This window comes from Chenopodium quinoa, unplaced genomic scaffold (genome assembly GCF_001683475.1).
Source record: "Chenopodium quinoa cultivar QQ74 unplaced genomic scaffold, ASM168347v1, whole genome shotgun sequence".
NCBI classification, from domain to species: domain Eukaryota; kingdom Viridiplantae; phylum Streptophyta; class Magnoliopsida; order Caryophyllales; family Amaranthaceae; genus Chenopodium; species Chenopodium quinoa.
In genome coordinates, this window is record NW_018743850.1 from 676751 (window position 1) to 697145 (window position 20395).

The window sequence follows — 20395 nt, forward strand, 5'->3', positions numbered from 1 at the left end:
AAAAGGCTTATCCGTTTTATATATGTATGTGTGAGTGTGTGACATACAGTCATCAAGTCATGCTAGATAACTAGAGTAGAGTACTAGACTAGTTTATGCGTTGGCTTATTGAGCGCCTTATAGAATATACAACGGTTTTAATTTTTTTAACGGAGTATAGATAAATGCATCACATTGATGTTTTCACTATTACATACAAGTACTTCATACTACGAGGTACCTAGGTACGAAGTATCTTAACTTGATTTTTTTGTTCTAGTATGCATGAGATATATTTTTATGTACGTTGATACTTGGTTGTTAAAATAATGTACATTTCCATGAATTATTGGATTTTTGATAAATTTTATTGTCCAAAGAAGTCATAAGAACAATACAAATACTAAGTAAGAAGGAAAAGATTTGAACTACTTCGTAGTAATCTATTACTCCCCTCGCCCACGATTATCTGAACCAAACATCCTTTTTGCAGACTCCTAGGCAAAACTTTTAGTGGAGTTTAATTAAGTTTGGGTGGGTTTAATTAAGTGGGAAAAAGGAGGGAAAGAAGTGTTCTCTTTTTTTTTTTTTTTTTTTTTTTTTGGGGTGGGCTAAAGTGAGTGGGAAAAAGATGGAAAATTTAGGGTCCCCTTTTATGAGTGGGAAAAATGTGAAAAAGTGAGTATAATTAAAAGATTTTAAACAAAGTTAAAAAATAAAAGTAAAGGTAAGGTGGTCTCTTTACTCTTTAAAATTTACTAAAAGAGGAAAGAAAAAAAAAATCACATAATAAAGAGCACCCATTTTTGACAAATGTTGCAGATAATTGTGGACGGAGAGAGTATATAGATATACGTCATTAATCATAAATTCATAGTCAATAAACCAAGACCTCATTAGAAAACGGTGGCTTAAAAATATTGGTGTTATTCATATGATTACAAATCATGACAAAAAGTAACGGTCAGATTTGCTTTTAAGACATTGAGTTGTTCATTGACTACAGTATTAGCATGGGTGTGAATGCATTCAATCCAACCCCGTTTTTCATTTACTTAATTAAATTGGTTGATTACAAATCATGACAAAAAGTAACGGTCAGATTTGCTTTTAAGACATTGAGTTGTTCATTGACTACAGTATTAGCATGGGTGTGAATGCATTCAATCCAACCCCGTTTTTCATTTACTTAATTAAATTGGTTGATTATTTATAACCTCTTTTTATTTTGACAATTATAAAATGTTTTTTTTTTTTTTTCCTGCAATAAAATATTTAAAAATTTTATTTGACTTTCTTTTAATACGTAAGTACTGAGTTGACTTAAAAAAAAAATGTGACTTTTCTTATAAGAATGAATCATATATTCATAATCCAATAAAAAAAAGCAATTATATATGGTATACAAGTAATTGTCAATAGATGCATTGGATTGAGGTAATTTTTCCAATTTGTTAGGATAATAAAGTGTTTGGTTTAAATTTTGATATAAGAGAAATTAACTCTTCGTGTACTTGAAGTTTTCAATTTTACTTGGTATTACATTTTTTAATTTTTTTTTAAACAGCTGATCATTTACACTATTCCACGATACTCAAGGATCCATGTTCAAAAATATAAATGACATTTAAAATTTGGTTGTGAGTTTATATTTCAAGGCATGCTAGTGTTTATAATAAACATTTTTATTAAATGATCATGATTAAATCAAATTGCATACTTAACTTTTATAGGGCTCATCATCAAAAGGTAAGAGAAATGTAAATAAAGTAGAAAAAAAAGTTATGAAGTCTTTTTTAAAGCATGTATTCCCTCTTATCTACGGAATGATTTTTACTAAAGAGGTTTTATTTTATTTACAATATTGTCAATTTTTATATCCACAAATTCATTATTACTCCCCTTTGTTCATTAAAAAGACACAATTAGTAAAGACTTTGGATAAACTTTTGACGATTATGGAAATCTAATAGCACTTTTATTAAATTCATACAATAGCTTTAATAAGTTTAGCTTGTTTTATTATATGTTTAACCATTTATATGATTTTTCTAATTGTATTTTTTCTTAAAATATGATGGCAACATGAAAATTCTATTAGTACGTAGAACCGCACAAGAAGTAGGTAATTTTTCCCAGTTATAAAAGCTTTTCATGTTTTAACTTAATTTCCATATGACTTATGAGACAATCATCGTCCAAAACTACTCATTCTAGGTTTTCTAAAAGTTCTTATTTTGCTTTATTTTTTAAGAAAATAATCACCGTTCAAATAAGAAGAGCTTATAAAAACAAAAGAGTAGTTTAAATAAGTTTATCGGGAAGGAGGAAGTACCGGAAAACGAGTAGGCCCCCTTGATTAGGTAATCCGTGCCAAGATGCAACAAAAAAGGGGCAAAGAAGGACTAAGATGGGATGACTGCCCACATGCAATGTTAAAATCCATTTGCATAGAAAATACCAACCATATATAGAGCCTCAAATCCAACCAAACTCTCTATATAGAGTCATACAGATGGATCAGTTGAAGTGAATTGAAGTAGGTGGTTAGTTAATCTTGTCTTCCCATGTTTTTATCACAAACATGATAATGATCTGGACTATCTCATCATAATATATGAGGATTATGAGGTGATCAATATTTATACTCTATGATAAATGGTTAATAATTGATATGTCACGTTATATAGTCATGTTTTTTTATAACTTTTCATTAAAGAATTGCCTCGACATTTTTGGTAATCTTTACTTTTTCCGGAAAGATTTGTACTTGGCTGGAGAAGCTAGAGTGTCAGAGGGTATTCAGAAGGAAAAAAAGGGCTAAATGTATAATCTTTAGTCCATGCATGTATATCAATATATTTATGCAATAGAAGTCAAAATAATAAAGATATCCACGATCGAATGTCCGCATGTATTGCAAGTTGTTGTAGGATTTGTCAACTTTTTTTTTTTCTTCTTTTTTTTTTTTTTAAAAAAAAAGGAAAGGATCAGTCAACTATATATATATATAATGTGTATGAGTAAAAATCTTTTATGATACTTGCTCTTATAAACCAACAATGACCAAATCGTAGTCATAAGATAATTTGGCTAAGGTCGGCTAGCAAGAAAAGTCCATGAAAAGTAAATACCTATATACGATCTTTGTTATTATATATACCATTTATACAGATTTATAAAAACTTCATATTTTTCTTTTCGCAATTTGCATTATATATATGACTAAAATTCTTATTTTATTTTACAATTAGTTGTTTCAGATGGGCCTCGATTGCATGATCCTAGTTAGTACCTATTCTCAATAAATCACTAATACAGTACGTTAAGACAATATAAATTACAAATGAGTGTGAGGAATTTGAACATGTAACATATTGTATACAAACCTCAATTGTAACCCGTAGGCTCAAATGGACTCAATGAGTAATCCTTTAGCCCAATTCTGCTATACAGTTATACTCCTACAATCCTACTTGTTATTTCTTCTTAAAATGATTGGAATGACATGCAAGATGCAACTATGCAAGGTGGCGCGGTATGGCGGAAAAGTGTAAGGCAAATGGGCTAAGAACTTCAACTAACCAACAAAATGAAGTATGATTTTTGGGCCTACCAAAATGTGTGTGGGCTAAAATTTTAATTACACGTGAGTCTGTACATTTTCTGGGGATTTATAGGCCATACATTATCCAAACCCCCATACTGAGCATATGCATAAAAAAAATAAAGTTTAATTAACAATGTTTAGACATTAAAGAATTCAATGTTTATTCTAATTTTAGAAAATTTAAACTTCAATCTTGTTTCGAATTCTATTTTTGCAAAGCTTTTATTTTATTTTTTAAAAAAATATTTAATAAATTGAGAGCTGCTGCAACTTAAAGTTATTTCACTGATTACCACACTTCATAAACACAACATACAAACAAATTAAACAAAGATAACTTTGTCATTTCCAACTAATCTAATTATTTCTGTAATTGGACTTCCTAAGATAAGGAACAATAAATTTCAAACCTTAAACTAAACACAAATTCTTATATGCGACCATCATGGGGATTATTTCGTGACTGTTATAGGGGTTACTCGATCAATGTAAGAGTTACTTTGATCCTGTACAAGCGGCCACATAGTGTGGCCAGCCACACATAAAACACGCTATAAACTAAAATGTCAAAGTAACGTATGTATAGATGTGTAAAGCATAAAAAATGTCTAAAATAACTACTAATCACAAAAAGAGAACAACAATAATTATTGGTTCACACTATGTACTTTTTAATTAACATTCGTCTTCAACAAGGTTGATTCGAGCTCCTATCTACATAGACTCCTAATACAAGAACCTTATAGTAGGGCATCGTTTGATATAGTGTCCATAGAAAGTTAAGTAAAAAAAACACTAAGTCATCGACATCGACATTTTTATTTATTGTCCAAGTATGAGACCTATAATAACATCCTATATTCCTATTACCATTTCTATATACTTGTGTGTTTAGTATTTGAGTGCTTGAATAATATAGCTGGTACAGTACACTTTACAAAAGTTGCTCATAATTGGTCAGAAGGAGCTTTCATTACAGAAATAATATTAGTGTGTAAATAATCTTATACCACATAAGTAAACTTTTTCAGCCAATGGTATTGTCAACATTAACAAAATAACAAGCTAAATATCCCTTCTCCTTAAAGCCTAAGTTCTAAGGGACCAAAAGTAAGGTGGGTTGGCCCTTAGTTTCTCTCGATCATTTTACTTTTAATATATATGATTTTTTATTTGTTCATATTAATTTCTTTACCTTCAAATATACTATTGTAAATTAAATAAAAACATAATATTTTTTTTTTGACATATATCTATTGTAGGAAAAACTTGATTTAGGGTTCATGTTATCTCAGCCTCTAAGTCAGTCAATCACCTGCCAATACAATGCAAGTCATTTTCTGTATAATTTACAACTAACTGATTTATTTGTTCTACCACCCTACATACGTATAACGTATTACATATGTAAATATTCTTACATCTATATATTACAATCATTCCTTCACCTTTCTCACCAACTAACATCATCCAAAATCTCTCTATTTCTCACATTTCTAACAAGAATATATATATCAAGGAGCTTTTCGGCTCCATAAAGATGGTGGCCTCGAGCTTGAGCAATTTTCACCATGCTTACAATTGTCTCATTTTCATTTTCCTATCTACATTCTTTCTCCCATCAGAAGCAGCTGTGAAGAACTATCAATTTGACGTGGGTTTATAATTTAAACGTCTCACCACTTTCTTAATTCATATAGCTTCCTTAATTAGTGTTGCATTTAAATTAAATTGCATGTACTACATAAGATGCATGCATGATTTAATAAAATCAGATTTTAACATTTGATTTTATTGATTTCAGATACAAGTGACGAATGTAAGCAGGCTATGTCATGCAAAGCCTATAGTAACCGTGAATGGAATGTATCCTGGACCAACTATTTATGCTAGAGAAGGGGATAGAGTTGTGATTAACGTTACTAATCATGCAAAATATAACATGTCTATCCATTGGTGAGATTTTTTTTCTATTACTCGATCTTTTATTAGTTTAATTACGCTTGCTAGCAGTCGTTGACGTTTTTCGAAACTAATAACGCTTATATAGTCTATAATAAACTTTAGATGGTTTTAATATACTCCGATCGATCTTCATTTCTTTAATTTGTTATATTTGAAATAATGTTTTCGTTGGGCAAAAATTGTAGGCATGGGCTGAAACAATATCGAAATGGTTGGGCAGATGGACCAGCATACGTAACACAATGTCCAATTCAGACGGGGACTAGCTATGTCTATGACTTCAACGTTACAGGACAAAGAGGAACCCTATGGTGGCATGCACATATTTCATGGCTAAGGGCGACAGTTTATGGTGCCATTGTCATCATGCCAAAAGAAGGGACTTCATACCCCTTTCCTCAACCTCACTTAGAAGAAAACCTTATTTTAGGTGAAGTAAACACTCAAATAACTTCTAATTAATCATAATTATTTATCGTGCATTTTGTTGATTTAGTGAGTGGTTGTGCACTTTGTGCATTTTGTTGATTTAGTGAGTGGTTGTGCACTTGTGCAGGGGAATGGTGGAACACTGATGTTGAGACGCTTGTTAAACAAGGCAATCAACTTGGTTTGCCGCCGAACATGTCGGATGCTCACACTATCAATGGAAAACCAGGACCCTTGTTCCCTTGCTTGGAGAAACGTAAGACTTCTTACACAACATAATTACATGTTAGGCTTGTTATCATACAACATTAATTAGCTGACATCTTTATTTTAATTAAATTTGGTTTGTTTTGTAGACACTTATGCAATGGAGGTTGAACAAGGAAAGACATACCTCCTTCGGATCATCAATGCTGCACTCAACGACGAGCTATTCTTTGGCATAGCAGGCCACTCCATGACCGTGGTAGAAATAGACGCGGTCTATGTTAAACCATTCGCAACTAGTTCCATCCTCATAGCTCCAGGCCAAACCACTAACGTGTTGGTCCGAGCAGATCAACCCCCTAGCCGTTACTTTATGGCCACTAGAACCTTCATGGACGTACCCATCCCCGTAGACAACAAGACAGCCACCGCGATTTTCCAATACAAAGGCGTCCCTAACACCATCATCCCTTCTTTACCTCAACTTCCCGCACCAAATGACACTTCATACGCGCTATCCTACAACAGGAAGCTTAGAAGCCTAAACACTCCTCAATTTCCTGCCAAGGTACCTTTGAAAGTTGACCGAAAATTGTTCTTCACTATTGGATTAGGGGCGAACCCATGCCCTACCTGCGTGAACGGGACTCGTTTTACGGCCTCATTGAACAACATCACCTTTGTCATGCCAAAAACCGCGCTGTTACAAGCACATTACTTCAACATGTCTGGGGTGTTTAAGACTGACTTCCCGGACAAGCCTCCTAAACCTTTTAACTACACCGGGGCTCCATTGACAGCTAACCTTAGGACGGTACAATCAACAATGCCGCGGCTTAGCAAGATTGCTTTCAACTCCACGGTTGAGCTGGTTTTGCAGGACACCAATTTGCTTTCCGTAGAGTCTCATCCTTTCCATCTACATGGCTACAACTTTTTCGTGGTCGGTACTGGGGTTGGTAACTTTGATCCCATTAAGGACCCGGCTAAATTTAACTTGGTTGATCCTCCTGAGAGGAATACCGTAGGAGTTCCCACCGGAGGTTGGACCGCTATCAGATTCAGAGCCGATAACCCAGGTAATTTAATACTAACATTGTCAAATGCCTTATGATAGAATATGTAACATCTACGTACACATTTTGTTACATAAATTATACGTGACATTGACTAGCTAGGGTGTGTTATAGTCTAACATTAACATTGCACTTAATATATACACATTACTTGTACTTTGTATATATTTTGAGGTGCTACAAAATATTTGCTAAGCTAATAATTGATTATGGTTGCAGGAGTATGGTTTATGCATTGTCATTTGGAGCTTCATACGGGTTGGGGATTAAAGATCGCGTTCGTGGTTGAAGATGGACCCGGGCCCGAGTATTCTGTGTTGCCTCCACCTAAGGATCTTCCACAATGCTAATAACTCTCAAGTATAAAACCATGAAAATTGCCTTCTTTTTAATTGTTCCCTGGTCGTAACTTGTAAGAGTTGCAGCAGGGGTGGTTGAGATTTGAGCTTTGAGGAAAAATTATTGCATTGTTTGATGAGCATCGTTAACGAAAATTGTAATTTGTAGCATACTCTCAAGTAGTCAAGTGTAATACAGATTTTCAGCAAAACGTTTGGATATGATGATTGTTGGTTTATCCTATAGTTGTTCACTTGTCTTATTCCACAACATTTACCAACTCAATGTGAAAATAATATACATTGTTGTCTCATTGTATGTCTTTATATCTCATATGTTAACTTATAATCAAGCATAAGATTCAGATATCCTTGATAATCCAATAAGCTAGAATTTTGATTATTTTTTAAAAGTTGCTAAACATTATTATAGGTGACGACTAACTATACTATCTTAGTAAAAGACTTGGAACTACTCCCTACAGGTTAGGTTTGGAATGGAATACTACTCCGTATCAATTTACTTCTGTACCACAATACTGACTTTTTTACACCTAAAGTTAGTATTGTATTATCCAACGATGTGATATGTGTTTAGTAGTAGTAGATGATACCTTCCACGAATATGGTATATCCGAATCTATATTTGCAATAGGATAGGAGACAAGTTATTTGTCCACTCTTATATCGGACAAGAAGACAAGAAGTAGTTCTGTACATATGTGTGTCCAAAAAATCAAAACATCACCCAAAAAGAAAAAAAAATTGGAGAAGTTATGGTTTAATGAAAGCTTAATTATTTTTACAATGTGTTTTGTGTGTGGCTAGTCACACCATGTAGTCAATTGTAAAACAACAAAGTAATCCATATAACACTAATTGAGTTATCTCTATAACACTGACTGAATAACCCTTTTAACACTAACAAAGTAACCCTAATAATGACTGGCTACACGAATAAAAGTTGGTGTTGATTTTATACCTAAAAAGAATTAAGATAACCTTAGTTAATTACAGATAATATAGTGTCCGAAAGGCAATACAAGTATACAACTGAAAATTGACTCGTCGTGTATGTGCAGGGGCACACAATATTAAACTCAAAATCTTTACAAACGCATACTGTCCACCATTAATTCTTTTATCGAAGATGGCATCAATTTCAATGGCAGCTTCATTATCCTCTGTTACCAACCTCAAGCTCCATTGTTGTCCCAATTACAATCGGTAATCCTCTTACCTTTCCCTCTCAATTGCTCTAATCAATCAATAGAATCAAATAAATGGTCTGATTAATTGATTAAATCAGCTGAAAAAGTTTTAAATTGATGTAAGATTGAGTACTAATTTCTTTGGGATTTGCATTTTGGTGAAGATTTTCAACTGTGAGTATGAGAGTATCAGCAAGTATTGATGGAGCAGCTATTTCCACTCAAGGAATTAAGCTTACTGAAGGATTGGGCAATCTCCCCAAGGTTGTTCTCACTTCTCCTCATGGTAGGTCCACTAATATCGATTACACTGATTTACGCGTGATTTTGTTATTTATTCCGAAATTTATACAAAACCCTTTTGTTGTTGCTGCTGCTGTGGTAGTATACTAGTAGTAGAATATTAATACTGTGATTGTTTGATGAATGGGGTTAAGGCAGTGAAGCTGAAGTATACTTGTTTGGAGGTTGTGTGACTTCATGGAGAATTCCAAATGGCAAAGACCTTCTTTTTGTCAGGCCTGATGCTGTGTTCAATGGCCAGAAACCCATCAGGTTTCTCTCTTCTAAACCCAGCCCCGCCTGGTGATTTAAGGGTCTTTGAATGGCTGAATGCGGAGTACTTTGTTATGTATGCTGTATGATTACTGATATAATCTTTGATTTTGCATGGTAGTGGAGGAATCCCACATTGTTTTCCTCAGTTTGGACCTGGAAAAATACAGCAGGTATGATTGTTACTGCTTCTGCAATGCTTTTCATCATTTCCTTTTAAAAAGCATGGATTTAAGTACTGATTTTGATGTTAATTTATAATATGTTACCCCTGATATGTTATTACGTAGTATAACATTTGAAATTTTGGGTTGATAGAGTGATGCACTAAGAAATGTAAACGCTTTCTGTGTGAATTAAACATCTGGTTTTTGACAGAAATAACTTAGAATTTAGCCTAATAGTTTGGGACTGTCTAAATAGAGATTTTGCCCCTATTTTTGGCAATGGAAGGAGTTATGTTATGCCTTTTTTTTTTTTGCATTTTGCTAGTCATCCTCACGACCAACAACTTGTGTGTTGTTAACCGAATAATCATGAATTATTAACAAATCATCTTTGTTGTTGTTACTTTTGCTTTGTTCTATCATCTAGAAACTTCTTCATTATGCTGCTTTCATTTATCATTCCGCAGCATGGTTTTGCAAGGAATATGAACTGGTCGGTTGTTGATTCTGAAAGTATCGAAGGAAAACCTGTTCTGACTTTAGAACTGAAGGATACTCCTTACAGCCGGGCAATGTGGGATTACAGCTTCCAAGCTTTGTATAAGGTTAGCTGCCTTGCTTTGCTTAGTATTAGGTGAAAGAAAGAATAACAAAATGACTCAAGGATATTAGAGATTTCTATTCCTTTTCCTATTTTAGATCTCTTTTTGGTATCTTGTGTAAATCATAATTCAATTTGAATAATGCTTGTACCTATCTTTAAGTAAAAGTTAACCTTCAATGCTGTGATTTTAAGATTAGCTTAATGTTTGCGTTTCTCTTGCATATTTCAGATCATTTTGGATTCCAACAGCCTTTCAACAGAGTTGACTGTCACTAATACAGACAAAAAGGCCTTTTCTTTTAGCACTGCTTTGCATACGTACTTTCGGGTGAGTATATTACTTACGTTTTGAACTCTAAAATTATTTTTCAAAATCAAATTAGTTTGCACTTTCCTCAATGGAAGATTGAGAATGGATAAGCTTTAAGAGTAATCAAATTAGTTTGCATTTGGAGCCTTTTGAATGCTGTAAAGTATTTTGGATATAGTGCTTTTCAATAAAAGGATGATGGTCATAAATTACTAAAATGTTAGTACTCCCTATTATAAATCATCAAAAAGCTATTTTCAAATTTTCTCAATCTTATGTCTTCGGGCCTTCCAAACTTGCTCTGAAGTTAAAATGAAGAACTTCATCAGAAATTCAGATCTGCCTTGGTTATTGTGCAGGGTTTGATCAATGGGGTGGCAGTTACAGGTCTGAAAGGTTGCAAAACACTCAGCAAAGAATTAGATCCTAAAAATCCTCAAGAGGGTACAGAGGAGAGGTACATATCGTAATCAAATTATGCCAAGTGGGTTATCTATGGTCAGTTTTAGCTGGAAGATTTTAACATTGATTCAAGTGGCTGCCAAATAACGTAGACAGATTAATGTTACAATTATAAGCTGGTGCATATCTTCTCTAATTATTCTATCTCTCAACATACATATTTTTATGTAATATTTATTTTTGGTCATGATTCCACTCGAAATAGTAATTTGCATAACAACTTTATATTAGAATGTACAAGGAATGCAGTATATTTTTTTAATTTTTTTTATTATTATTTTTATTTTTTTTTCTGACAGAAGTGGTGTAGAAATGAACAATACTTTTCAGTGTTACATAGGTCAAAAGCTTTAGATTTTGCTTTGCATCTTAGTCATATGGTCAATTGACTCTTATATTGACATTTCAGGGATGTGGTCATATTTCCCGGATTTGTGGACTGTGTATATCTTGATGCACCAAATGAATTACTCCTCGAAAATGGCTTGGGGGACATAATATTTGTCAAGAATACCAAGTACAGTCTTATTTCTTATAAATCTGTTAGTCTTGACTTCCTGGGTTCATCATTCCTCACACCTAGTTAAACCTATGCAGTTGGTCAGATGCGGTTTTGTGGAATCCACATCTGCAGATGGAGGCTAGTTACAAAGATTTCGTTTGTGTTGAGAATGCCAAGGTAATTTCCTAGTTATTTTTAATGTAAACATCAGGATGACGATGTATCTGAGCTATATGCTTCTATCTGTAGTGTAGTTTTTTTCATTCATCATATGAACTCTGAAATTGTTTGTTGAGCCAATTCCTGATAATGGGATCTATGTTTTTGCTACTAGATCATCTTAGCGAGTATTCAAGTCATTATCTTATTTATGGGTCATTCTGTAATGCAGATTACTGAAGTCCAGTTACAGCCTGAGCAATCTTGGACAGCAACACAGCAACTTAGTGTTGCTTGAGATGATTTTTGCGGCATCACATTTAAGGATTAGGCGTTTCCCTTGTCAACGTCTTAGAAATACTTTTCATAGAGTTGGCAGCTTGTCATTTGAACAATCAAAATAAATTTTGTATATTGCTCAGAAATCTTCCATAAATATTTTGTATTTAGTGGATGTAACATATAACTGTTCAATCGGCAATCTAGCAATTCCAAAATTATCTACTGTCACTCTGTGAGACTAATTGTTTATGCTGAAGAAATTCCATGACAACTACTGTCAGACATTGCTATTCACCTTTATACTCCAGTACCAGATTTTGGGTCTCTTAATATGTGGTACAGTTGTATAAGACGTATAAAGGCTTTGATTCACGCTATATAATAAGGCAAAAGTTCTGGAAAATGATTGAATTCGACATAATAAAGTTCAATAATCAGAAACACGCGAAGAACTAAAAGCAGAAATTATACTTTTATTAGTGCTATATCATTGAAATCTTGTATCTAATGAACTAAAAGAATTGACAAATTAGGTAAGTAGCCAACTAAAAGAGCTCAGAAAAGCTCAAAAAAACCCCATAAACTGCATTTACATAGGCAAATCTAAACCCCAATTAACCTAAACACATGATTTATTCCTATCTCAGAGCAATTAAGGAGATGAAACACACCAACAAGATGATGAATCCTACAGCCCAAACCCAATGCACCCAATTCCTGTTTTTCTTCTTCATCTGCTTAGCATAGTACAGACTGTTAGTCCCTCCACTGATATATTCTCCTGCATTCACCACATTCTGCTCAATGTCATTGATTTGTTCCCCTTGTTTCTCGATCAAAACCGCCATATCGAGAAATACTTGATGCAGTTTATTCAAGCTTCTTTGTATATCCTTTACAACCTCATATCTTTCCTTTTCCTCCATGTCTGCCCCTCCCACTCGCCCCTCGAAAACCTCAATTTTCAGACTGCCAGATAGCAGTTTCTCCACAGCTTCTTCACTAGGTGCCTCTCCTGTAGCATTATAGTACTTCCTCCTTAGGTCATCCCTATGATCATTCATGATTGTTTCCCTTAACCCTGTAAAATCAAATATCATATCCTTGAATTTGATCCTCAACCCATTAGTCACTGCCACCCTAGTACGATCCACAGTGCTTCCTTCACGAAACGAAACCGATACTGTTCGATTGCTTAAATTTGAGTTGTCAAGGGACTCGAGGCGGGACTTGAGAGACTTAACCTTTCGAAGAATGGCAATGGTGTCGGAATCCATTCGATCTCGAAACCCTCGGAGGAGTTTAGTACTGTGAGTGGTCTTGAATTCTTGATGGAGAGACTCAAGTTCATGAAGAAGATTACTGATTTCCTCCATTTGGGATTTGATTAAATCGATTTCTTTGAAGAAAGCAGAGAGATTTTCTTGATCAATTGGGTTTAATTCCTTCCATGTTTCTGCATCAGAAAGCTCTGTTTCAAGGTCTGTTTGAACTTGCTTCTTCAAATCAACATAACTTAAGAACGATTTCGTCATCAAATCATTCATTTTTGAAACAATTCTGAAAATACACCTGCCAATTCAACACAGAATTATCAGAATTCAACAAATTTCATCAATTAAAGGAAAATCAGAGCATAGTTTTGTGATTATGTAATAATCAAATATAAACTCAAATGGGGTTACTGAATTTTATTCAAATTCTTTATTAAGAATACATAACAAAAACCAAATGAGAAATTTCATAAATTAATACCAAGATTCTGATTAATTTCAATAATAAACGTAAATATGATAAATAACAACTTAATTGTAGAAAATTACAGATATTTATTATACACCCAAATAACAATTTCAAAAATAAATTCATAAACAACTAATTTGAAGGGAAAATATGATTACCTTGCTGAAGATTGAAGAAGAACGCCTTTTTTTTTTTTTTTTTTTTAATGTGTTCTTCAAGAAGAAAAAAAGGGGTTTTTTTTTTCTCTCACTAAAATCTCTCTCTCAACAAAAATTGGGGAATTTTTTATTGTTTGAAGATGAATGATGATTAGAAGAGGAGAGATAAAAAGGGTTTAGAAGTGAAATTTTTGTGAGGGAGAAATGGAGAAAAAAGCTGTTAATGAGGGAGTTGGTTGTTTTTTGGGAGGGGTTTTTTTTGAATTTTAAATAGTGAGCCGTTAACATTTTCATAACTGCTTAGAGGCGGTGTCGCTTAAAACGGTGTCGTTTGATGGTAAAATAGATTGAAACGACAAACACTTAAAAAAGAATTTAGCCCAAGGATACCAAAATTTAAAAGAAAAAAAAAATATAGTTGTTATACTAGTAGAGTCTAGAGTATGAGATTAGAGTCATATGAAACTCGTAAAATTGCGAACTATTAAGAGTGTGTGGTATAGACTTTATAGTACATAGTTCGAAAATGTTTCATGGGTGATAATTTTATTTATTACAAGTGTTATGGAAGGTTATAAATGTAGCTAGAAGACTTGTTAGAAAATTTTCAAGGTAACTCTGCACAATGTAAATTTTCTTGTACAATGCACATCTTCAATGTCTAGTTATGAATTGAAACCATGAACTCTAACAAAAATGTAACAATGGGTAACCACAACGCAAATTGTCACACAAATGTTAATTCTGAGATATCATGTATGCAAATTTCTTGTACATGTGTATATGCCTATATGGAGTATATCTTTTCACTATGGTGATTTGGAATCCAAAGGAAGAAATTTCAGGCTTCTTGCTGAATTCCTAATTTCTCTGCCTCAAGCTTTCTTAAGGTTGTCGAACTCAGCTTATCATCACTTGTTGCGTCAAATACTAAGTCTACAACTTCAATCTGCATTTAATATATAATGCAAGCTTCAGACCAACACAAGAATATGGAAGCAATTTTTTTTATTTTTTTATTTTTTATTTTTATAAAAAAAAGGCTCAGCTTACAGAAAACTAAAAATAGAAAATGTTTGCAAGTTAATGATCAGACCTTTAGTTCTGACAGTCCCTTCTCAACTCTCTTTCGATTGACTGACAATCCTCCGGCATACGTCTCCTTACTGCCAGGAAAGCAGAAGCATAATCAGTCAGGTGTGTATTATGACTAGGATTGTGACTGAGTATCATATAAGTTATGTTTTAATCAAGATCATGAAGTCAAGACTGATGGCACAAAGATATCCTTATCAGAATCCAGCAAAAGACAAGCAATTTTAGCTGCTTCAATGCAGAGTAAACCTTCCCATTACAATACTAAGGTAATGGTAAATACCTAAATATGTATTACTCCTACTAGATGCTTCACATGAAGTATGTGCCAGAGGAAAAGAGCACAACAAGAATCAGAACAGCCAAGCTGTCATAACAAGGGATATGTGGAAATCAGTGGAATAAAGGGCTGCGCTTAAGAATAAAAGGCTGCTAGCAAGTACAATCCTTTTTTTTATTTTAAATAAAATGCTCTATTTCCTGCACCTAAATCCACATAACATACCTGACTACAATGGCCTCCAAATTTTCATCAGTAATAGAAGGACCATAAGGATCTACAATGGGTTCCACTTGAACAGTGAGCTCTGGTTTGATGGACTGCAGAAAAGAGAACACACAAAAAAAAAAGATAATTCTGATTAATAATGTGAGAAAATGGAGAATTGCGTGGTCATATGCAAATAACCAAAGATACAAAACAAAGCCAGATGGACTTCTATAGCCAAAAAAGACTCATAAGTTCTATCAAAACAAGATTGAATTTCAAAATTTTATCAAGGTACTAGTTCTTTCAAGCAATTATATGTTTCAAAATGTCATCAAGCTACTAATTCTTTCGTTGTTTCAAGCAATTATATATTGTATAAATGAGTTTTGCAGAAATTAAGTAGAGCAACAGTACTAGCATGATGCCACAGAGGTTATGCAGATAATTTCCAAGAGATATGAGCCTTTGTACTTGATGATTACAAAATGTGCACCTTAATATAATCTTGGACGTTCTGCATCCTTTTCTCGATAGGTTCTATCAATTCTGCATACTGCAATAAATTCCAATAATGGATAGAAAATATCAGAAAAAAATAGTAAAAAAAAAAACATGGATAATTCAAATTCCATTTCAGCAGCTTTCATTTCACTTGCCTGCTGCACAATTTACAGTCATTAATTAGAATAAGTTTGATGGAAACATAAGATTTGACAAGCTAATAAAAAAGACAGGACACTTGGTGATTCTCATTTGTTATTGCTCCCTTCGTCAATTACAAAGACAATCATGTTATCTGATATCTCCTCATTATGGCCAAGTAAACTTTGGTTTTCAAGATACTAAACTTATAGTGGTTTTCCAGATAGTAAACTTAATAAATGAGGCAGCAAAAGAAAAAAATTAAAAATATTTTCAGATGCATAAACATATCTCCTCATGTAGGGATTTGGGGTTGGGGTTGGTCGGGTGGAGGGGTTCACCTGCTTTTTAGCCAGCATAGGGCCATCACAAACTCCAATCACAACACGATCTCTAGCAAGATCAGCTGCAGCCTAAATTAACAATGCTCTGTCAGAAATGTTTCAGCATCCAAGTCAAATCAATCAGAAACATGTATGTCATTTAAAAACAGAATATGCAGAAGCAACAAAGCAAAAGAGGTGGTTATCTTATCTTAGTAATATCCCCCAGTAACAAGAGTTTACACATAAAATGACCACAAGGAGGTTCTTGTCACTCCGCTTTTTCCCAATACTATAATTTCCACTCTCACTGCAGTCCTTTTCTTTTCCTCCCTTTCTAGGTAAGCCAAGGTCATCGTTTCATTTGTTATCGTTGCCGTTATTTTTGTTACTTTATCTGTTCAATTACTTCATCTTTGCTTGCGTAATTCAATCTGACTGTTTCTATCATTTGATTAAGTGTACCTCTGATGAAGCATTTACAAGACCCTGACTATTGACAATAATTGTATGTTTTCCTGCTAATTATTTACCTAGATAATCAGTTTTTGCCTTTTTGGTGATATACTGCTGACTATATTGAGAAAAAAGCATCGTCCCTTGGATTAGAAACGCCTTTTCTACAAACAACACGCACAGCAGACTGGTAAGTTTGCATTATTTTAACCAGGCTCACAATCTACTCTGTGTTAAACTGGTTCTTCATGACTTTAAGATGTATTTCAACTTCATATTAGTTTTTGATTGCCTAAGGTCTGCAAGACTCTTACTTTTAAGTACTTTAATCATCTGCAAGACTCTTACTTTTAAGTACTTTAGTTTTTGATTGACTGTTGTTCGTCATTTTATGTGTAAACTCTTGTTATTGGGGGATATTACTAAGAAACAATAATTCAAGGAAATGTAAACCCAAATCCAAATTAGTCATTAGATTAGAGGACTACAGAAACTACATATCAGAGCCTACAAATTGTTGATCAAGTTCATGAAACAAATTCGGCAATATCAAGGTAAATATATAGCAACGTATCCCAGAAACTAATTACCAAATATTCCCAAAACAGCAGCTCCTTTAAGACCAAAAATAGCAACTTATCCCAATTGACCGATTACAGTTGAACCCCACAACCCAAAATCCTTTATTTACTACTAATATTAAATGGAGTAATAAATTGAAGATAAAAAAAGGAGGAATTAAATTAAAGGGTAGGAAAAGATAGAACCTTGAGAAAAAGGCGGTGACCATCGTGCAAACGGTCGAAAGTGCCGCCAAGAACAACACCCGAAGATGAATTTGGAGAAGAGAGATTCGAATTCAAAGGTTGTTGAGCATGGCTTTTTTCTTCAATTTCAATTGGATTAGTAGTTGGCATTGTCAATTTGTTTTTCCCGTGAAATTTTAGATCCTGTATTGCTCGATGTGATGGAAATTGGTTGAATGAGAGGAGAGAAAAAGGTTGCTGAAAATTTGGTGTTGGAGATATTTAACGAGGGTCGAGGTATATCAGTATTGGTAAACATAACAAGCTAAAGAACAAAGGTAAGTTACACGGAGCCAACAAAAGTGAGTATTTTCTCCGTATTAACGACCAGGTTCACTTGGTTTAAAACACCATTATACGAAGTACTACGTTTCCCAAGATAATATTTTCCAAGAAGAAAGGTGAAATTCGAACGAAAATTGGTTAATAATTTAATATGACCCACTATGACGTCAAATTGGAGAGTTGGACAAAAGTGGTGGGAGTTTTTTTGGTTTTAAGAAAATTAGGTGCTAATATACAAAAAAAAAATAAAAACCTTGAGGTATTATTGTACAAAATGTGAACAACACATGATTGTACTTTTCAAATTTTCCATAATAATATATGATTATAGTGGTAATTGAAGTAAAGTAACTAAGTAAGGGTTACTCAACAAATTTTACTATAAAAGGAATTTTTTTTTTTTTTTTTTTTTTGTATCACACACTCCCAACGTCCCTAAATGTTTGTCACTATTTTCATTTTAGGTGCCCCTAAATGTTTGCCACATTTCATATTTTCATAATTATTAAGATACATAAAAAGACTTTTATATCCTCATTTTTTTCCTTATTAAGTACTCTTCCTATTTTACCATAATATTTGTCATAAAAATTGTGCCAACTTTTAACTAATTTAATTTTTTACACTCTTGGATCTCTCAATTTCTCTTTTCCATGTACTTTAATTACTTTTTAAATTGGGAATTTTTTTTCCCATGCACTTTTATTACTTTATTGGTTGAGAATTTCGCTTTCCTATATACTTTCATTATTCCACATTCTCCACCTTAATTCTCGTGAATTTTCATCAAAAGTGACAAACATTTTGGGACGGAGGAAGTAACAAAATAAAAAACGGAGGTAGTACATCACAGAACTTCATAATCCTCAATCAATTTAGTTGAAAACAATAAACATTGAGAATTTAAGTATTGTACGCATTTATAACAAATTTAGGATAGAGTTAATAATATTAAGGCTAGTATATTATTTATCAAATCAATAGGTAGAGTATTTATACAAAACTTATACTACCTCCGCCTCATATTATAGTTTCTGTTTCTATTTTTGGATCGGATAGTATGTAAAAACCATTATGCCCTCATATTTTTTAACTTTATTTATTGAACTTCTTAATTCACCCTTAAATTATCCACTTGCCTTCTACTTTTTTCCATTTTCTCTCTCTAACTTTTGTCTATCATTGAACTTTTTACTTTTTCCCCCTTGTATTATCCACTTGCCTTGTACTTTTGTCTAACATTTTTTTTACTTTTAATGTATTTCATCCACTTTGTCCTTCCATTTCTTAAATACCGTGAAAAAACACAAACATGAACTATATATTGGGATGGAGGGAGTACTCAATAGTAAACTATTATGGATCTTGCTAACGAACGCCTCTAGGGAGTTGGATAAACATTTAAATCATTTTTAAAAGTGATATTAATTTGGGAATACATGCCAAAGTCATGTGTCAATCGGTGTAATTAATTAATATTCATTTTAATTTGATATTTCCAATTTTAGTTATCTTATCCAACTCCCTCGGGACGTTCGTCAACTTTTACTAACTATTATATCATAAAGATATACTAGATTAGCTCCCGTGCGATGCATGGATATAATGAAAAAAAGAGGCTATATAAAACAATACTTCGTAAAAAAAAGCATACAATAATGTTTCATTGGATAACGGGTTGTCAAAAGGTTTTTTAAAAAAAAAAAATTGTGAAAAGCTTAATGTATTGTATTCTGTATTAAAGTATTTTTCATTCAATATTTAGTTTTTTCCGGAAAAAAATATGGAAGAGAAAAAAAAAGTTTAGGCGGGAAAAAATTAAAAGGGAAGCTGGCACGTGTACAATTTGTGAAAATGAATGATGTCAGCAGTTTTTATTTTAGTATTAGTTATAGATTCACTAAATATTATCTTAACATAAATAATCCTAAATATATTATTAACCAGTACAAAAAATATATATTCCGACTATTGATTATCTCATATCTTTAACAATTTATCATTTACATAACATTCAATAATCAATAACCATTGCCACACAATCCATATCATAAACACATTCATAAGATATGCTCATAGACACATTTCTCAAATTTAATCGTGGATGTTAACAATAGATGTTACCTCAAACCATAGAGAGAGAAATTGAATATTCATTTCTTCTTCTACTCTCGACGGACTGTTCTTCTCGAGCTTCCAAGTTCCAAGAATCGCTTACTCTTATAATTGGAAAATTTGCCAAATTTAAATCACGTATTATTGACTAATCGAGTTAATACTATATATAGCTCTTTAAAACCTTAATCGTTCTTAGATTATAATGTTGTTTTGTACCTTAAAAACTTGCTCCATAGTAAAATATTTGCATCAAAAATATTTTATCTTTTAGTATATCTTTTAGTATATCCTTTAATAAGCTTATATTTTTACAAAATACCACATATCATTCATTGATAAAAATTGTAAATATAAATAAACAAAAAAAAAAAAAAGAAATTAGCTAAAAATAACAAAAATGTACGAAGTGACCAAGTAAGCTTA

The 20395-nt window shown here is 32.9% G+C and overlaps 2 protein-coding genes and 1 pseudogene across 2 annotated transcripts; 2 read left to right on the forward strand and 1 right to left on the reverse strand.

The window, feature by feature from the left end:
• The first annotated feature begins 5044 nt into the window (after nucleotides 1-5044).
• On the forward strand, nucleotides 5045-7918 carry LOC110685807 (laccase-11-like). The gene is made up of 6 exons (XM_021862335.1): nucleotides 5045-5243; nucleotides 5394-5545; nucleotides 5740-5984; nucleotides 6111-6239; nucleotides 6340-7269; nucleotides 7486-7918. The coding sequence occupies exons 1-6, from the start codon at nucleotides 5130-5132 to the stop codon at nucleotides 7614-7616; spliced, it is 1701 nt and encodes a 566-aa protein (XP_021718027.1). The 5' UTR covers nucleotides 5045-5129; the 3' UTR covers nucleotides 7617-7918.
• A 727-nt stretch (nucleotides 7919-8645) lies between these two features.
• LOC110685808 (putative glucose-6-phosphate 1-epimerase) lies at nucleotides 8646-12078 on the forward strand. Its single transcript, XM_021862336.1, has 10 exons — nucleotides 8646-8831; nucleotides 8980-9101; nucleotides 9253-9370; nucleotides 9492-9543; nucleotides 10005-10142; nucleotides 10371-10469; nucleotides 10811-10908; nucleotides 11323-11430; nucleotides 11511-11592; nucleotides 11807-12078. Exons 1-10 carry the CDS (start codon nucleotides 8755-8757, stop codon nucleotides 11870-11872), a joined length of 960 nt encoding a protein of 319 aa, XP_021718028.1. The 5' UTR covers nucleotides 8646-8754; the 3' UTR covers nucleotides 11873-12078.
• Nucleotides 12079-12309: 231 nt separating this feature from the next.
• LOC110685809 lies at nucleotides 12310-17949 on the reverse strand (annotated as a pseudogene).
• Nucleotides 17950-20395: the final 2446 nt, after the last annotated feature.